Source organism: Oenanthe melanoleuca, chromosome 15, assembly GCF_029582105.1.
Source record: "Oenanthe melanoleuca isolate GR-GAL-2019-014 chromosome 15, OMel1.0, whole genome shotgun sequence".
Lineage (NCBI taxonomy): Eukaryota > Metazoa > Chordata > Aves > Passeriformes > Muscicapidae > Oenanthe > Oenanthe melanoleuca.
Window position 1 is genome coordinate 4,374,028 of NC_079349.1, and position 19,948 is coordinate 4,393,975.

Below are 19,948 nucleotides of genomic sequence, written 5' to 3' on the forward strand. Positions count from 1 at the left end.
TGTTTTTCACCAAATGAGTGTTAGATTTAAGATATCTTTATTATGTTATAATTTCAGTGTTACTGGAAGCTGTATTTCTTTCAACACCCCTCTTATTTTGTGGTAAAATAAAGTGATGCTTGGCATGAATTATATTGAAGATAGTGTTGAGGGGTGTTGCTGAAGCTTCTGCTGTAGATTTTATGTGCATTGGGGTTGTCTGTCTTGGTGTCAGGGATAAAGAGTATCCAAAGGCACTATCAAAATGCATGCATTCATTTTGGATTTTCTTTTGATGATAAATAATTGAGCATTTCTTTGTTGGGCTGCAGCCTGATCCCCCTGCCTGCCATTGTGGGGGGTTGAAGATGTTGAGTTGTGTGGTTTCCCAGGGGAACTGCAGATTAAATCTGAGCTTTAAAATAGGAAAAATATATACCCTATCATCTGGAACACCCCATGATGGATAATGTACACATCCTGCTAGATTGGCATTTATATGCAGTGCAGTTCTTGGTAGATATAAGGCATGGGGAGAAAGTCTTTATCTCAGCAAAGCACTGCAATTATACGGTTTTTGGGTTCAATTATCAAGAATTCCAGGCAAACTGGCAATTTTGAACTGAAGTAGTATCATAAGAGAGAAGAAAAGAGTGTTAAGGAATATCACTCTGTAATAGAGAGAGCAAATGAGAAATTATTTGCATGACATTTGCCTTTGGATGTTTCCAGGGAAGCTTCCAGAGAACAAACACAAACACCTGCCCTGCTGTGCACCTGCCAGGGGTGTGTTTGTTTTGCCCCTGGAAGCCTGTAGGAAAATTCATTCCTTTTGGATCAGAGAGGCCCTGGGTGGTTGGATCTGCTCTCTCCAGCCTCTTCTTGAACTCTATTTGCTATGGCTTAAAACTAAGTGAAGGAGGTTTAGGTTGGATATCAGAAACAGGTTCTTCCCCCAGGGAATGGTCCTGGTGCAAAGGCTGCCAGAGCTCCAGGAGCATTTGGACAACATCCCAGGGATACCCAGAGTGGGATAGCTGGGGTGTCTTGCAGGGCCAGGAGTTGGATGATGATCCTCTGGGACCCTGGCAGCTCTGGATATTCTGTGATTAATACTGTGCAAAGTGGCTTCCATCCCAAAGGTGGTGTTTCCTCTCTGCTTCTCCTCACTTGGGCTTTCTCTGCCAGTTCCTGGAATCTTCTCCCTGTGCACCACCACTGTTCACAAGAGATCCTGATTTCCACTTCTTCCCACCCAGAAATTCCTCAGTCAATCTGGAACAGTTGCACTCCCATGGAGCTTTTATCAATGTGTCTTGGAACAGTTCATGGGCTAATTAAGCCTCTGAACACCACTGTGAAATAGGGAGTTGTTAGTTTGCAGGGACTGTACAGTGGCATAGTAACAGCTTTAATGAGTTTTACCTGCCTGCCTGTGTATTACTAATAAAGCAGATTCTCTGGGCCTGCCAGTGCTGCTCATTCCCATCAGTGGGATCACTCAGAAGTAACAGGAAAACACTCAGAACCAGCACCAGTCAGCAGAATCTAAATTACTGGAGCTATTAAATGTTCTCACTTTCAGCAGTGCATTTAAGGGATAGAGTGGTCAGAATTGCAGAGCAGAGGAGCTGGAGAGCTCTGGCTATCAATTATCCCATTTCCAGATGCTTTTATTGGTCCATACCAACATCTGTCCTATAAAAGAATGTGGGCAATACACCTGGCAAACCTCCTTTCCTGACAGTGCCAGGGCCTTTGTGACATCCTGCTGTCACCTGTGTCCATGGAGGTTGGATAGGTGGGGTCAGAAATATGCAAACCAGTTTCTTAATGTTTCTAGATACTTCTGCCCATGATTAAAAGGGAAAGAGCAGCAGAACCATCTGTTTCTGAGCCTCCAGCTCACAGCAGCTGCCAGCATGAACCAAAGGAAGACTCAGAAATTCCTGTAGGAGAATATGGGCTCTGTCACTGTTGTTTTAGTGGTTTTGCTGCTCTTTACCTAAGTGCTGTGTCTATTTACTGACTGAATACTGCTGGCTTTGTGTTTTGATTTTGACCACAGCACAACAGTTCCTCGATGCTCTGGGTGAACAATTTGGCTCCTCAGATACTGAGCAGAGCCTGCTGAGGCAAATACTGGCACCAGGGGCTTGAGAACACCCTTCTGTTGTGGAATTACTCCATCTCTTCATTAAATGATCCTGTCACCTTGCTCCCACTAAAAACCACACCTGGATCTATGTCCTTCCTGAGGAGCAGAGCTGCAGCTCCCAGTGGAGTTTGTGTGTTCAGTAATTGGTAACAGTGAAGTTCATAGCTTGGAGCAGGGCAGAAGGAAAAGCATGTTTCTCAGTAATAAAGGGATATTGGCTTGTGTGATGTAATTAATTTTAAAATTTTATAATGGAAAAATACTGGTCAGGAAAACAACAATTTTCATGTCCTTGGTAGGGCCTGAATTGTGATGTGGGGGAAGAACAGAGACAACAAAACCCAATCCACCACCATGAGGTTTTTAAGCTGCTCCTGGTTGTTAGTTTGCTCTTAGCTTGCTGGTACCTTCTATTACCACTTGCAAAGGGGTGGGAATTTCTTCTGTTTACAAGTGAAGAAAAAAGAAAACCTCAAGTGCTGTATATTCCTTGATGGGATTTAGTGAAGGAATTTAATTACATTCTTTGTAATAACTGATTGAAATTAAATGCTTTGATTCTGTGTTCAGTGCTCCTTTTAAAAAATAGAATATTTTTGTGTATTTCTATTTAGTGTTTTATTCCTCCATCTTTTAGAGGAGCTTTTTCTTGTGTAAAACCCTCTTTTTTCTTTCACCTTTGATATGTTGAATGCCTTTGATGCTCCACTTCAGTCAGCTGGAATTTGCATGTTAAGAGAGACGAGAATATGAAAGATACTTGGTAAATATGGTTCAGAGATGAGTTTTCCCCATTATTTCCTCTCCATAGCTTTAAAAAAATAATTTATCACATGTTCAGCATTCAGAGCTACTATTTCATGAGGATATTCAGAGAATCCCTGAGTGCTTTGGGTTGGAAGGGACCTTAAAGCTCATCCAGTTCCACCTTCCACTATCCCGGGTTGCTCCAAGCCCTGTCCAACCTGGCCTGGGACACTTCCAGGGATGGGGCAGCCACAGCTTCTCTGGGCAACAAATAAGAATAATTGAGTGCTTTCAATAATTCTGTATATTCAGTGCTTGAGATGCTCTACTTGTGTCAGGCTCAAGCTTTTGAGGTTTGGCACAGAATTTCTGAATATCCCTCCATTGTGTCCCCAGGAGGAGAGCTCAGCTCTGCTGCTTCTCTCCCTGCAGGAATTCCAGGCATGCACAAGTCTGCTGTTCAGAAAGAGGGCTGACCAAGCTTGACCAGTGATTTCCCTGGGTGAAAAGCTGTTGGAAAATACACCTGGAAATAAGTTGTTTTTCTTTGACAACACTTAAAACCTTTTAGCCAAAGCTTATTTTCATATAATGATTTCTAGATGTCATTAAACAAGCTACCTGGCAACTTGCAGCCTAATTTATTAGCTCAGTTTGGTTCTGTTCTGGGGAAATTGTTCTGTGCTTCTCACCATTGGATGCATGTCCTCATGAAATACAGTTTGTTCTTTTCCCCTGCTTTCTATGCACAGAAATATGTTTCAGTCTCTTATAATGTATTTTTAATGCCAAGTGAATGAACATTAGGCTCAATTAGGAAAGAATAGATTAGGGAAAGAGAAGTAGTGGAGTGTGTGGTGCTTTCTGGGCTGGGAGGATTTTTGTGGCTTTGGACCATGCCAGAGCACAATTCCTACACAGTTTTTCCTGGTAATCTTTGTTCCTGGAGAGGGAAATTGCTGGTTCTCTCAGTTCTGGAGCTCTTGGGTGGATTTCTGTGTGCTGTGGCAGCTCTGTGTGGGCTCTGCACAGATCAGGAGTCTGAGCCTGACCTGATGTCCTGTGACAATTGCAGGCTGGTGGGGATCACAGTTTTTATGTGGTTTTGGTTTCATAGTAGACTTTGTCCCAATGTTTGTGTCTGTGACCCAGATCTGTTCCTGGTACTGATGGATCTGAAGGTCACCAAGGGCTGTTTCAGGAGGTTGAACACACCCACAGCTGGATTTAAAACACAGCAGGGCTGTAATGTCATCATGGTGTGGTGGCTGAGACATTCCTGGGGAGGAGATGCCCCAGAATCCCAAAATCATTTGGGTCAGGAAATCCCTCCAAGACCATCAAGTCTGTGCCCAGAGCACTGAGTGCCACATCCAGGAATTCCTTGGACACCTCCAGGGGTGGGGACTCCAAACCTCCTTGGGCAGCCCCTTCCAAGGCCTGACCACCCTTTTTGGGAAGAAATCCCTCCTGATGTCCAACCTGACCCTCTCCTGGCACATCTTGGGGCTGTTTCCTCATCCTGTCCCTGTTCCCTGGCAGCTGAGCCTGATTCCCAGTGTCCTGGCAGGAAGATGCAGAGAGCAGGACGTGACCTGTCCCTCTGGCCATGGCTTCTTGCTTTTATCTGAGTTCACCAAGCAACAAAAATCAGGAGAAACATCTTGGAGTGACTGAGATTGGAGACCTTTAAGTGCCCTAAGCAGGGACAGACCCTGTGTTGCACTTTGCAGAGCACCATCCCACATTCCCAAAGCTTTTCCTGCCTGGGAAAGGAGCCTGTGTCTGGTGCAGATGTCACTGCTGCTTTGTTTGTCAGGATTCTGTATTTATACACAGCACGTTTCTGGAGGATTTGGAAACAGCTTGATATTTTTGTTCTCTAATTTGCTATTTTGCCTACTAGAAAGAGGCTACATCAGCATTTTGGACCACATTCAGGCCTGCTGTAAATAGATGCAGCTTCCTTTCAATCAGTGACATTGTGAACACTTGTATTGGGGCTAAACATGGCTATTTTTAGCTCTGCTCTCTCACCTAGTCACTCCTGTTTGCTTTAATAAGATTTTTATTTACTCCTGTTAAAAGGTTACTTGAATCAGATGCTCATAAAATTCCAGTTAGAATTAGATAAGTAGTTTCCTCCAAGTGTTTTACGATGGACTTCCTCGTTGTTGTTCTGTTTTATTTTATTTATTATTCCGTGCTCTCAGCTAATTGACAGGGATGAAGAGGTGGTGTTGTGGCTGCAGGTGACCTTTAGACTGCTGGAGGAGGCAGAGCCCAGTGCTGCCCCTGTGGCTGCTGTCCTGGGGAGATGTTGGCAGAGCAGGAAAATGCCATGGAAGTGGAAAATGAGAAGGTGGCTTTAATCCTGATGAGTGGCTCTATTGAGGTCACATCTGGGCTGTGGTGTTCAGTTGTTCAAGAAATGCAAAAAGCTCCTGGAGAGGGTCCAGTGGAGCCCACAAACATGATGAGGGGTCTGGAGTGTGTGGCTGGTCACCAGCAGCATTTGTGTTCTGTGATTGTGGGAAGGGTTGAATTCTGGAGGCAAAATCCTGGGGTGGAGGGATGCCATTGATTAGAGTCAGGATTTTGTGCAAAATTGCTGTGGTCATGCTAGAAAAACGTGATTATCTGAAATAAATACTGAAGTAAACATTCATGTTCTGTTTTAAAGAGATGGGTTAACCTAGTTCCTCTCCTTGTGCCTTATCCCTGCCATCATGAGCCTCTGGTAAATACTGCAAACCCCAAAGGTGGCTTTCATCCCTCCTTAAAAGACATTTTCCTTGGTAATTAGAGTCAGTGCAATTAATGGCAAATTTGTCTTAGGGTTTTCCATACAAAGCTAAAGTGGGAAAGGGTTGTCCAGAGACTGGGAAGGAGGAGCCCAGAGGAGCTGGGTGCTGCCTCACACTCTGTGTGTGTATTATTGATATCATCCATCACTTTGGTTTTACCAGAAGAAGCTCTTAAAAAAATATTTTTCCTTTCCCTTAACAACCAGTGATCTGCAGAAATTATATAGTTATAGCAGAAGGAATCTTTAAAGCCAAAGCTGTCAGCATCTTTATTTCATAAATAATTGCTGGTTCTTTTTAGCTGTTACTTAACGCTATCATTTTATTAATTCCTGCTTTCTGTTCCTGGGCTTATTTTTCTATGTGCTGTTAACTGTGCTTATTGTGCTCCTCGTCAGCTCTCCCTGAACTTCTTAAAACTCCTGTCACTTACTGAGTGCTGCATCTGTCACTTGGTTGTGCCATTATGTGAGAGCTGCAGTTTCTGGCTGATCATTTTTCACTCAATCCAAGAGCAGCAGTAAAGGAGGAGATTTCCTTTGTGCTGCAGGGGAAGTGCAGGGTCTGTTGATAGAAAGGGAGGTCGAAACAGAAACAGTTCCAGTCTGGGGAACATTAGGCTCTAATTGGGTTTGTCTGAATCATAGAATCACAGAATGGTTTGGGTTGGAGGGGACCTTAAAGATCATCCAAAGGTGGGAACACTTTCTACTATCCCAGGTTGCTCCAAACCCTGTCCAACCTGGCCTTGAACATACAGTTGTGGAACAGCCACAGCTGTGCCAAGGCCCCAGCATCCTCACAGGGAATTTCTTCCATATATCTCACCTAAATTTCCCTTGTCCTGTCACTCATTCCTGATTCAAAATCCCTCTTCAGGTGTAGCCCCTTCAGGTCCTGGAAGGTGCTGTGAGGATTCCATACAACCTTCTCTTCCCCAGGCTGAGCAGCTCCAGCTCTCAGTCTATATTTTGGGTATATTTTGTATATTTTGGGTATATCTGGGTTTTTGCAGTGCAGTGCTAAGGGGCCTCAGGGAGGAGCAGCCCATGTCCTGTGGCTGCATAAGCCTCTGATTGTTCCCTGTGCCATGGGCTTGGGAACCTCTTCTTTCTCTGCCATAATTAAATTTAAAAAGTTTGGAAAATACTAAGCAGGGCTGGAATGTTTGGCGTGGCCTTGCTGGAAATGTGTGTTGGTATATTTTCACACTCCTCCCACAGTTGTCTTTGTGGTTTATTGTTGTGTTTTTTTGTTGTTTGTGGGTTTTTTTGGGCCCCAGCCAGGAGCTGGGACCAAGCCAGGGATTTTTCTTTCACTGCATTCAGTGCTGTTTGTGCCACTCTTCAGTCTCTTAATTACCCAATCTTTGGTTCATTGTCCTAGAAAAGTTCAGTCCATTCAGCAGGATTCTGCTCCATGCTGCCACTGGGTCCATCATGTGGGAAATAAGGAATTTGAGTCAGCTCCCAAAATTTCACTTTTTGTCCTGAAAAAGCCAGGCTGGCAAGGAGAGGTGGAGGTGCACAGGCTGGCTGAGGAGATGGGGGACTTTGGATGGGTTTGGCAGTGATGGGGACATTGGTGACACAGATTCCTGTGTGAAATTCCAGGGTAGCAGGTGCCAGCTCAGAGGCAGGGAAAGACAGTGCTTCTATGGGATGAGGATTGTGACAGTGCATTAAAATTCTCCTAATGGAAGATTCTCATCTGCAGCCTGCTGGGGTCATGCTCTAAATTACTTGCAAAGGAACTGTAAAGACCCTGATGTAATTTATTGAGCAATAAAACCCATTAGAGGTAACATGAACCGGTAATTCTGAAATGGGAGTGCAGAAGAGGTTGTGCTTCATCAGTGAAATGTAGGTAAATGTCTTACAAAAAAAAGCCCAAAACGTGAATAGTGTCTAATTTTTACTAGGGGGGTAAAAAAAGGGAAGAAAATGTGGTCTGAAGAGGAACAGGGTATTTTGGTGCATTATGGAAAAGCCTCATAAAATCCTCAGCAGGTGGAAGCAGTAATGGGTTTAATTCACCTGTGGGAGGTGAGGCAGGTTTGGGATTTTTTGTGCTGGAAATGAGGAGCTGGATGGGAATCAGAATCCTAAACCTTGAAAACTGGGGATGCTCTCACAGGTTTATACAGCCCATGGTGGAACTCGAGTGTTTCATGAGCCTTTTTACAAGTCACCAGTGTAATGAGACAAACTGTTCTGATTTTTCTCTTTTTCTTTCCAGGATTTTTGCTCTTTAAAGACTATTGCATGAATGAGATCGATGAAGCTGTGCCTCAGCTGAAGTTCTATGAAGAGGTGAGTGCTGGTGATGGAGGTTTTGGGGCTGTGCAGGGGGTGAGGCTGAGGGAGGCTCTGCTCCTGCTCCATCAGAGCATGAGAGGGAAGGAGAGGCTCCATGATGTGAAGCAGTGTGGACTCATAGAAAAGGATCTAGGGTGAAGTTCCTGAAACCCTTTCCCCAGCAGCCTGTAGGAAAGGCAGCAGGGTGTACAGCTGGGGGGGTTGTGGAGGGATGTGGGGTGGGAGCTGCTCAGATGTTTCAGAAGCTGCTGTGGCAGGGCCTCAGAGGGGACACAAGAGGTGACTTTGGCTGATGAGTTGTGTCCCTTGTCAGGAGATACCCAGTGCAGGAGCTGACAGGCACTGAGCAGGGCATGTCCCAAAGGATGAATAATTCCAAGGGATGCCCTGGCCCTCTCCATCTTCTGCTGCTGCACAGTCTGAGCTCCCTGGCTCCATCCATTCCTTCTCTGTTACATTTGTGACACTGAATAAAAGCAAACCCCCAGTGAATCCTCTCCCAGGTGCTGATTTCAGGGCAGACATGCCCATGCCTGATGCTCAGGGTTCATTACAGCTGGGATAGCCTTGGCTGCCTCACTCTTGAGCTGAGTATTTAACTTTTTTCTTGCTATCAGCACAAACAACTGGTATCAATTTGGAGATCAGTCCTCAGCAAGACTCCATCCCCCCTTCAGATCAGATAACTGCTGTCAATAAAGAATCTTTTTCTATCATTTCCATCTCTTTATACACTGAAGATATCACTGTCATAAGTAATCCGAAAGGGCCTGTTGTACCAGATTATTTAGCAAGATATTTTTGGCTGCCTCTTTATCTCTGAAACAATTCAAAATTGTATTTTTAGGTTATTAGCAAAGTGTTACCTCAAAAGAATTTCAGTGCTTTGTCATGTACTTCTGGAAAAATCCCATTAAAGATATTTAAAGAGAGTTCATTGTGTTTTCCTCTGTGACATACCGGATCCAGGAGCTTTTCCCTTTTTTTTATATATTTGATTTACTTGCTGCATTTATTACACATAGAATAATCTGAGTACATTGCTACATTAAAAATTGCTTGATGTAGAAGAGCTCTGTACTCCAGGGATTTCATATCACTGCAGCTGGAGTCACGATCAGGCATTTTACAGGATGAGTGATTCATCCCGATCGGTTTCAGAAGGAAAAGAAAAGAAATTAAAAAGAAAAAAGGGGAAAAAAGGAAAAAAAGAGCTTCTAAACACTTGAAAACAAATGCATTCTGATCCCAGTTTTTGAGGAGATTCTTTTGATCTCTGGGGGGCTTTGCTGAGACCCCTCAACACTGGCTGGGGAGTTGAGTCCTTCAACAACCAAATATTGAAGGATAGGAGGTTGTGCTCAAATAAGACAATCAGATATCCATCAGGCTTCCTCCTGTACTGCTAATTATTTTGTGTCATTGCATTAATTAAAAATGTTTCTTGGGCAAAGACGTTTTGAGTCATTTTAATTATAAATTGGTATCAAGGGGGAAGCAGCACAGATGGCAGATCAGGGTGGGACTGGTGCCTTTATCATGTCAGCAAACAAGAGGAGTACAGCTAGAAAGATACTGAGTTTAATTTTTAATTAATGTTCCACCTCCAGAGGTAGGTTGGTTCCAGTTTGTCTCTTGATAATTGAACTCAATGATCTTGGAGGGTTTTTCCCAACCTAAGCAATCCTGGGATTCAGTGGCACAGAGATCTGCTCACTGCCAGGTATCTGGATCCCAGCACTTCACAGGCTGATGCTGGGAAGGTCCAGGAAGTCAGAGCTGTGTTTTTTATTTATTTATTTATTCCAACTTGTCACTCCTGGAAGAACTCTTTCCCTAAATATGCTCCAGAGGACCCTTGAACTCGGTAAATTTTTTGTTCTGGTTTTCAGGTTTTGTTGTGTAAATGAACTTTGTGGAATTGCTGGAACATGTTGATGTCCTACAGCACTCCTGAAGAAACTTGATGTATTTTATGAAACTGTCTTTCAGCCACCTTTAGGATTCAAATCCACAGTGTAGCTGAGCTATGTGAACATTTTGAAATGTGCTTTCACACATTTCACACATCACAAAATTCTTCTTTGGACATCTGTACCTGATATGCTGTGGTCAGGGAATCTGGGAATTTTTGGGTTGGAAGAGTCCTCTCAGCCCATCAAGTCCCACTGTTCACATGTCCCCAAGTGCCACAACCTGTTAAACCCCTGCAGGGATGGGGACTCCACCAGGGCTGAAAAATTCCAATATTACAGTCAAATCCGCGCTGTAACCGTGCTGGTGCCGGTGATTTTTCATCAACAAACAACAAAAAATAAAATAAACAAAATAAAACTTCAGCCCCTGTTTTGAGCCAGTGAGTGAGGAATGACAAGAAGCTGTGTGTGTGTGCTTGCCCTTTTGTGCAGATCAAGGAGTACGAAAAGCTGGACTCGGAGGAGGAGCGGCTGTCGCGGAGCCGGCAGATCTACGACACCTACATCATGAAGGAGCTGCTCTCCTGTTCCCACGTGGGTATCCTGCCCTTTTCCCCCTGCCTGCAGCAGGAACATCTGCTCTTCCATCCACTGGATTTCCCTTTGAAATCTTGGCTTGCTTTTTTTTTTTAATTTTTTAATTTTTTTTTTTTTGAGGTGTAAACGTTGGCGGCGTGCTGCAATTTTTATTAAACATAGTGTCACTCAAAGGAATTATCAGGAGGTTTATCTGGTTTGTGTTTGTTTAGACTAAATGTTTGTTTTTAAAAGGATGAAATAAATGTGTGTATAGAGATGTGGCTAAAGACACATTTCCTCCAGCTGAAGTTTGGGCCCATTGATCTGTTCTTAGCAGTTTCACATATTCTCATTTGAAAGAGGGATTTGCAGGGTGTTGTACCCTGGGTGGATGGTTTAAGCTTTTATTTTTAAATTTTTTTTCCCCAAAATACATTATATTATTAGTGGAAAGTCCATGTCTGCTTCTGGCTCTGGAAGTGTGCTTGTAAATGGGATTTTTCATGGATTTGTTAAAGGAGGATCATCACCCCCTTTGATTTTTACCTTCCTCCTCCTCCTCATCTTCCCTCTCCTGCCTTTCTGCTTTGGAATAATCCTGTTACTGGATCATTCTGCACATTTCACACAATATTCACTCTAATATACCTGTGGGAGGCCCAATTGATTCCTCTTGGGATTGGTGTTTCCATGTGGGGAAAAGAACAACAGTGCTGTGACCTGAAATGAAACTCCTGACAGTTCCAACTGTTTAAAATCTTCCTTTTTCTTTTCCAAAAGCCTTTCTCAAAACAAGCTGTAGATCATGTACAAACACATTTAGCCAAGAAACAAGTGCCAGCCAGCCTTTTCCAGGTGAGCTTTCACAGTCTGAGCATTCAGCTTCTCTGACAGAAAGTGACTTTTTAGGTATTTAAAGAGACAGAATAAATGGGACTGGTGCATATTCTGTGGTGCAAGTGGGATTGAAATGCTTTTCCAAGTCAAAATTACAATTTGCTCTTCTTATCTATAATATTTTTAAGCACATTTAGAAAAGCAAGCTATACCTTGGTGTGTGAACAGAAGAGTTTTTATAGTTGTGTAATTTCAAGCCATTAAATGATTTAGAGTAAATCACTTTCCATCAGGAAGATGCTCATCCTGTCAGGGTGAGCTGAGCTGCAACAGTGGAGAAATTGTCTTAATCCATCGTGGGGGTGTTTGTAAGCCTAAGTGTCTTTTATCTAAATCTGATGTTATTTTTATATGCTGAAAAAATGTGGAGGTTGCCCTTGCCTGGTGTCTCTTGTGCTCCTGAGCTGTTCTAGCTGTTGCCATGAGCTGGGAAGTGGTGATTGCAGTGCTGGGTGGGGCCACACACACCCAGGGGAGGGATTTCCCTGGAAAAAGTCACCTGTGATTGCAAGGACAGAGAGGAGAGAAGCACCACAAAGATGAGGGAGCAGCTCTGGCAAGTTTGGATTCCACAGGGGTGACAATTTATTGTTTAAATACATTTGCCTCTACAGCCCTTAAGGTTTTCTAGCTCATGGAAATATTTTGTGTTTGACTTCAGGGCACTTGCTCAGATTCCAAAAGCCACTAAAGCTAAAATGAGGCTTCTTAAGGACAACCCAGGAGCTGTGTGGGGCCAGTGAGAGTTTTGTGTTATGGATGGGATTAAAAAAAGCCATTTATTGTCTGCTTAAATACTAATTGTGTTTCCTCACCCTTTTTAGCCATATATAGAAGAAATTTGTGATAGTCTCCGAGGAAAAATATTTCAAAAATTTATGGAAAGGTATGAACATGGAATATTACCTGAATGTAGTGGGAAGTCAGGTCCTTTCAGTACTGCTGTAAATAAGGCTAAAAATATGTATTAATGCATGATTAATCAAATGGAGTTTATTAGCAAGCTTTGTAAACATCCAGCTGTGTGGGATATCCTGATCAGTGTCAGGATGTGTGAGTGGAACAGCTGGAAGGCTGAGGGGTTTCTCAGTCACAGCAGGGAGAGGCTGGAGTTTGGGCTGTGAAAAGGCAGAATTGGGATTTTGGGGATATTCTGTGGGTGCCCATCTCTGGTGTGGGACTGGGAGACCCAGTCCTGGTGGTTTGGGGCTGGGCCCCTCAAAATGAAGGTGCAGTAAGGAACTGAAGCACAAGTCTGGCTCAGCAGAGCATCCCTTTCCTGCTCATGTGTCTGGCTCTGGAAAACTCACCCAGGAACACCCAAATCCATTTTCTAAGCTGGTTTGGTGCCACTCTGTGATAATTATAAAAATGCCTCCATAAAGCTATTATTTCTTACTTTGAAAATAAATACTTAATTATTCATGTAGGAGTAAGCAACTATTTTATTATTTTTTTCCCAAAGCCTGTGGTATTGCTGATGTCTTCCCTATTTTAAGATAAAATGAGTTTAAAATATTCCTTGGAGTATATGGAGGTTCATTAACATAAATCAAGCTGCCTGTGTTTTCTTATAATTATCTTTCTCTTGATGTAATTTAAATGTTTGTTAGTTCCAAATGTAGTTGTTTAAAAACTGAAAACCAGATTTGAATGGTTGTAAACCATGCAGGAGAGATGTGGGGACACACTGAGCACTTCCAGGGATAAGGTTATCTGCTCTCTCTCTCTCCCAAGGATGTAGAACAAGGAGTGTGCTCTGCCTAGGAATTGTTTTTCTTGGTGGGGGTAAGATTACAGTTGGTGAAAGGAAGGCTGTCATTTATTAAATACCACCCCACGCCCTAGCTCAGACTAGATTTTAAATATCAGTCTTGACATTTCCTGTAATACTCTACACAATAGTCTCAGACAACTTTTAAACTTTTTTTTTTTTTTTTTTTTTTCTTTTGCAGTGACAAGTTTACTAGATTTTGTCAATGGAAAAATGTAGAGCTAAATATTCATGTAAGTACTTACAAGTATATTTATCTTGTCAGAGGCTGCTACAGGAAAGAGAATGTTCAGTTTTGAATCCTGCTCTGCAAAGGCCTCATTAAGGAGGGTGGTGGATGTCATTGCTCTGCTATTCTTAGGCACAGCCCTGATGATTCCTGTCTGGACGTCCCCTCTGCCTTCCTCAGTTAATAGAATTTTGATTTTTTTTTTAATGGCTGAAGAGCTGAACTGCCAGAATTGCTGCTGTTTATCAACCCCAGTCCCTGTCCATCTCCCTTTCCCACTCCAGTCCTGCTGTGATCCCAGCACCCTCTGAGCCCCTTCCCTTGGCCTCTGCTTTTGTCCCTCTGCACTTCTGTGACAACTTGGGCTGCAAAAATAGCCCTGAATGAGTCTGACAGCTTTTGGGAACAACAGCCTCATTCCCCTTGTTGCTACTTCTCACTGTAGTGCTTCCAAGTACATGGAAATATCAACAATAAGGGGCTCCTTTTCCAACAAATGAATTACAGTTGAGGATCTCAACACATTCATGGATCATTTAGATGTTTTCACAGTAAGTTTTTTTTTTTTAATGCTGGAAAAATGAAGGTTTTGTTTTTGTTGTTTCTGTTCCCATTTGCAGCTGACCATGAATGATTTTAGTGTACATAGAATAATAGGAAGAGGGGGATTTGGTGAAGTGTACGGCTGCAGAAAAGCAGACACTGGAAAAATGTGAGTATCACCCACTCTATGGCAGAGGTGATTGTAAACTCTGGACTAGTGAGGAAATCCTTCCAGTCATTTCTTAGGAAATCAGTGTCACATTGCTGTAAAGTTCTTTGTAATGAAGTTTATCCCCAGAGGTTCTGATTCCTGGCTCACTGCAGGCTCAGTTTGCTCTTGGATCCTGTTCCATGCCATGCAGGGGCTCAGTCTCACACAGCTCCTGAGCACATGGAAATGTCCTGTCAAAACCAGTGCAGAATGCACCTGTGTAAAAATCTGGTGTGTGCTCCAACAGTTCCCAGCATCAGAGGCTGCCAGGGCAGAGGGATGTCCCTGTGGCAGCCCTGGTGGCTGCTCAGGTGTCACCTGCTGCAGGTGGAGCTGGAGGTGCTGCAGGAGCCTGTCCAGAGCCCATTCCCAGCCTGTTCCCAGTCTGGGGAGTTGCATCAGTGCCTGCTCCATGAGTGGTGAAAGCAGTGATCCCTGCTGCCATTTGGAAGGGGATATCCCACTTGTGCTTCCCAGAGCTCCCTGTGGGGTCAGCCCTGGGTGGTTTTTTATTCTTTGTGATCTTAGCATTCACACACTTCCCCTGATCATCAGTTCTCCATTTCTAGGCATCATTGTCCCATTGTGTTCTGAACACCTGGGCATGGATTTAACCAGTTCTTCTTAATATCAAACCATTTCATCTTGCTTTTCTCCTAACAGTTTTAATCCACAGCCCATCCTTAAACATTTCCCTCCCAAGTGAGCAGGGCATGTGTCTGGTTGCTGCTGGCTCCTCTGGCACTTGTGTTTTCCTGACATCCTTGATAATAATAAACTTCTGACTCTTAACAAGTAGAAGTCATCTTAATGTTGCTATTATTATATTCAGTATTTCTGCAGTGACTTCAAGTATTTATATTAATACTCTTACTAACAACACTGGCTTTATTCTTGCTTTGGTACTTTTTGTCCATGCACAATTCATTCATTTGTCCGTGTACAAAAATAAACATTTTATTTAGCTTGAGGCACACTCAGCAGGCAGTTCTCAGAGTCTCAGCCATCTCCATGTCTGAGTAGAGCTCTGGCAGGAGGTGGATAAACCCTTGGGAAGTGAGAAGGACAAGGAAAAATGAAGCAAAGGACAGGTTTTTACCAGATACAAATTTTTCAAATTTGAAGCAGAACTTAAGATGAGGTTCAGCTTTTGGGTAGAGGTTTGGTTTAGTTCTTTCTTGATCCAAACCTAACCCAGATCCCATCCCCTCCAGAGCCTCAGGGAGCCTGGGAAGCCTCCCCTCCCTCCCAGGTACCAGCAGCAGTGTTCACTGAGCACTCACACACCTGAGCCTTGTGCCAACCACCCCTGTCAGCACCTCTAGAGAGGGGCCAGAAACTGCATTCAGCATTCCAGGGAGAGGGACAGGTTCCCTGAGGAGCTTTTCCTGCCCCTGGATCCCTGGAAATGTCCAACATTTAAGGTCCTTTCCCACCCAAACCATTCTGTGATTTCCATCAGCCTTGAACATCCTCAGTGCCACTCTGCAGTCAGAGCAGGGTCAGGGGTTATTTTTACTCACCCTTCACAGGCTCCTCAGCAGGAACACATGAATATATTCCCAGTCTGGAAAGTTAAAATTCACCCTCACTCCCCCACTCCCAACACATTGCTGTCAGGAATGACGTGGCTGCTTTTGGGAGCTGGAGCCAAGGTGAGGCCCCAGGGCTGGATGGGCATTGAAGCACTGCTGTAATGTGTGATTTCCTAAAAATCCATGGTTGCCCATGTCTGGGAGTGTTCTGGGGAGGAACACACATCTCATTTTCACTGATATCTGCTAATGAACTCACCCAACATCTTGGAAAAATACCCAGCCTGTATCATATCCTCCTGTGGTTGGTGGTTGTTAGGGTAACATCCTTTGTGAGCAAAATTTTATTAATTTGTGTAGCACAGATGGTAGAAGACTAAAAAAGCTTTCTTGTGTGTATCTGACTTTTTTTCTGAGTAGAAAAAAAATTAAGGAAAAAAAAAAAAAGTAAAACTCAGCATGTGTTCAAGGTATTACTTTCCTGGTAGAGCTGAAACTGTTGGAGTTAAATGGAACCATAGCAGAATTTCTGTTATTTAATTCCTGTGGCAGATCCTTGCTTGTAGGTCTGAGAAAATGAATATATGTTGTGTAATTCCTATCTCACTGTGATGGTTTGGACATGGAATCATTTGTTAAAGCACATTTCTCTGTCAAGAGGCTTCTGCTGGAAATGTGTTAATTCTGGGAGATTTTGGAGGTTTTGTGTTCAGGCTGAAATGATGTTTTTAGTCCTGGGTTTAAGTCTCTCAAGAGCTTGCTTACAGCATCCTGTAAATGTGCATGGCCTGACTGCCAGTGAATAGTCTTAGAAGAGATTTCTGGTGCTTTTTTTGAATGGTTTGGTTTTTTTTTTTTCCCAGGTATGCAATGAAATGTTTAGATAAGAAAAGAATCAAGATGAAGCAAGGAGAAACATTAGCCTTAAATGAAAGAATTATGCTGTCTCTTGTCAGTACAGGAGTAAGTATCACTGTGTTATTCTTTCTTTCTTCCATATAATGTAAAAGCTGTTACATATAATGCATATTCCATCAATTCCCTTGTGTGACATTCAAAAATTAACCCCCACTGGAGCCTCCCCCTGATTCTTGCAATGTGTCTGAAATGAGAAGGGAAAACCAAACTTGCTTGATCAGTTTGGGTCCTACAGAATGAGCATCTTTGCTGCAGAGGCTTGAGGGGGTGCCCATTTCTGAGGTAATTCATCCTCCCACTCTCCTGACTTTTTAAATATCCTTTTTAAAGTATTTTTGTTTGAAACTTTTCCAAAACACGATTCTGCCTTGTAATAAAGATTCCTTTTTTTGCTATGGTTAGATAGTAGTGCTTCTGCAGACAAGACTCCAGTTCATCCCCCCTCTCCTGTTACTCTGATATCCAATTTTTCCCTTTTTATTTTTGATGTACTTCAGCTGAGTCAAGGTGTACCAAGCCAGTCTGCCCATCTATTCTATTTATAAATTGGATTAAAATTAGATTAATCACAGTCTAAAGTTGAAACCAGCACTGGTGTGTGCAAAAAGCCAGCACCTGCCCTGGGGCTGCTGGGTGGTGGCTGAGGTGTGCTGGGCTCAGAGAAATTCCAGGATTGGAGGTGGCTGTGCCCTGTTTTTTGTGGTTTTTTTTGCAGTGACACCATGGTTACCATGGCTACAGGTGATGCTGGCAGGAAGGTTCATTTCCCTCACCTTGTGGTGCATGAATTAAACAGCAGATGAGGAGGAATCCTGTGTGGTTTAGTGCAGGATTCCCTGCAGTGGCACAGAGCAAACACTGAGCTTTGTCCTGAGGCACCAGGGCTGTGTCCCCAGAGATCAGAGGATCTTCTCTGTGGGACAGATCTTGAAAATTCTCTGGTCCAGGCATTATCCCAGCACTGCCACAGCTCCAGGGAGAGCTCAGAGCCCCTTCCAGGGGCTCCAGGAGAGCTGGAGAACTTAGGATAAGAGGATTTGGCTTCCCACTACCAAGGGGGCAGGGTTAGAGGGATATTAGGAAGGAATTTTTCCCTGTGGAGATGGGAGAACTCTGGCATCATCTCTGAAGTGTCCAAGGCCAGGCTGGACAGGGCTTGGAGCAATCTGGGACAATGGAAGGTGTCTCTGCCCATGGCAAGGGGTGGAACTGGATGAACTTGAAGGTCCCTTCCAAGCCAAACCATTCTGGGATCTGTGATTTATCCTTTCAGACTTTTTTATTTATCCCTTCAGACTTTTTTATCCCTTCAAACAACCAGAGAGAAGTTGTGGTTTGTCCACGTGTGTCAGGATTCCTGAAAACCAGTGGGGAGTAGGTCTGTAATAGAGACTAGACAAGAAATCAAGGAAAATGAGTAATAATCTTCCCATTAACTTTAATTTGTGAGTCTGTGGCTCCAGCACTGAATGTGAATTTGCATGTCTAGAGATTCAAATAGAAAATAGTTCAGGAGCTCCTGGTGGAGGCAGTTTTCTCACAGGCCAGCACACAATGAGGCTTTGAGCAGGGGGAGCAGCAGGAGGAACCATTTGTTTCTTTTGTTGAGGATTATAGCTCATTAGAGTGACATTTCTTTCAGATTCTCAGAAATCTGAAGAACATTGAAGAGAGGTTTTGTAGGAAGAGCTACTCATTCAGGTCAGGCACACCTGGGCAGGAGAGGCTGGAGCACTTGGAATATGCAGAATGAGATAGGCTTGAGGGTGGTGGAATAAGAGAATTCCTTCCATCCCTGAGTAGAAGGTTTGAAGGTGGTGGAATAAGAGAATTCCTTCCATCTCTTACTAGAAGGTTTGAAGATGGTAGAATAAGAGAATTCCCTCCATCTCTTAGTAGAAGGTTTGAAGGTGGTGGAATAAGAGAATTCCTTCCATCCCTGAGTAGAAGGTTTGAAGGTGGTGGAATAAGAGAATTCCTTCCATCTCTTACTAGAAGGTTTGAAGATGGTAGAATAAGAGAATTCCCTCCATCTCTTAGTAGAAGGTTTGAAGGTGGTGGAATAAGAGAATTCCTTCCATCCCTGAGTAGAAGGTTTGAGGGTGGTGGTATAAGAGAATTCCTTCCATCCCTGAGTAGAAGGTTTGAGGATGGTGGAATAAGAGAATTCCTTCCATCCCTGAGTAGAAGGTTTGAGGATGGTGGAATAAGAGAATTCCTTCCATCCCTGAGTAGAAGCTGGGAGGCTGCAGTGGCACGTGCTGTGCCCAGGGACAAAATGGAACTGGGAAGTCCATCACAGTGCAATTAGTCATTTAATTGGCAATCCAGATGTCTCTGCAAAATGCATAATAACAGCTGTGCAGCTGAGACAGCTGGTTGTGTAATCAGTCCTGTTAATCCACCTCGAGCTCTGCCATTCCCCAGCACTCCTGGAGCAGGGAGCTCCATGCTGGACTCAGTCCTGGCTGCCTGGTGGGAGCAGCTTTCCACATTTCCAGTGGGTTTTAGGAGCACAACAGGCATCTCAGCAGAGCATCTGGAGCCTCTTGGATGGGCCTGGTGCCACCAAATTTGGCTCTGCAGGGCTCAGTCCCCGTTGGTGTCTTTGCTGTGTCACTGTGGTGTAACGGGGACAAACTGTCACTGAGCTTTGGGTTTCCTCTTCTGCAAGACACAGGCCCCATCTTCCCCTCCCACAGAGACTGGAAAGGCATTGTGAAATCCTTGGAAGGTCACAGAGCAGGGAAAAGATTTTACTTTCTGTTAAAAGAAAAATAATGTTTAATTTCTGTAGTAGCAATATTTGCCTGATTTCTCTTCAAAAACTGGAATGTGGAAATCACCAAGGTAGTGATGGTTTCATAAAACCAGCCAGTCCCAAGGTGCCAAGGTGCTTGTGGAAGGAAGTGGTTATTCCATGAATCTTCCTGAGGGTAGGAGGGGATCATTCCATCTGTCTGCTGCAGGGCTGTGGCTCTTCTCTGTTGTGACTCCCAGTTTTTTCCTTCTTAAAAAAAAAACTCAGCAATTCAGCCTCCTTACTCAGATCTACTGGAGATAATTTTACTGATGGCTGGGTTCAAGATTTCCTCCAAGGGATGATAAATATAATCCCAGAATATCCCAGGACACCCCAGGAGTCCCACCATGAGGGGGGAGCAGTAACCCTCTGATATCAATAATCTGGTTTTTTTGGAGCAGAGCAGGTACTTGGTTGGTTTTCATGTGTTTCCATCAGTGACTGACACATCTTTGATTGACACAGCAGGACAGAGCTGCCCTCCAGTTAAAATGGGACACAGCTGCTCTGTGCTCTGAACACCTTTGTCCCCTG

The 19,948-nt window shown here is 43.7% G+C and overlaps 1 protein-coding gene across 1 annotated transcript in view; it reads left to right on the forward strand.

Moving 5' to 3' along the window:
• GRK3 (G protein-coupled receptor kinase 3) overlaps positions 1-19,948 on the forward strand; it is a 58,800-nt gene that overhangs the window by 19,511 nt on the left and 19,341 nt on the right. The window contains exons 3-9 of the mRNA XM_056503944.1: positions 7,930-8,003; positions 10,418-10,519; positions 11,285-11,359; positions 12,226-12,287; positions 13,357-13,408; positions 14,025-14,116; positions 16,557-16,656. Coding sequence (XP_056359919.1) covers positions 7,930-8,003; positions 10,418-10,519; positions 11,285-11,359; positions 12,226-12,287; positions 13,357-13,408; positions 14,025-14,116; positions 16,557-16,656 — 557 coding nt within the window. The remainder of the gene's footprint in view (positions 1-7,929; positions 8,004-10,417; positions 10,520-11,284; positions 11,360-12,225; positions 12,288-13,356; positions 13,409-14,024; positions 14,117-16,556; positions 16,657-19,948) is intronic.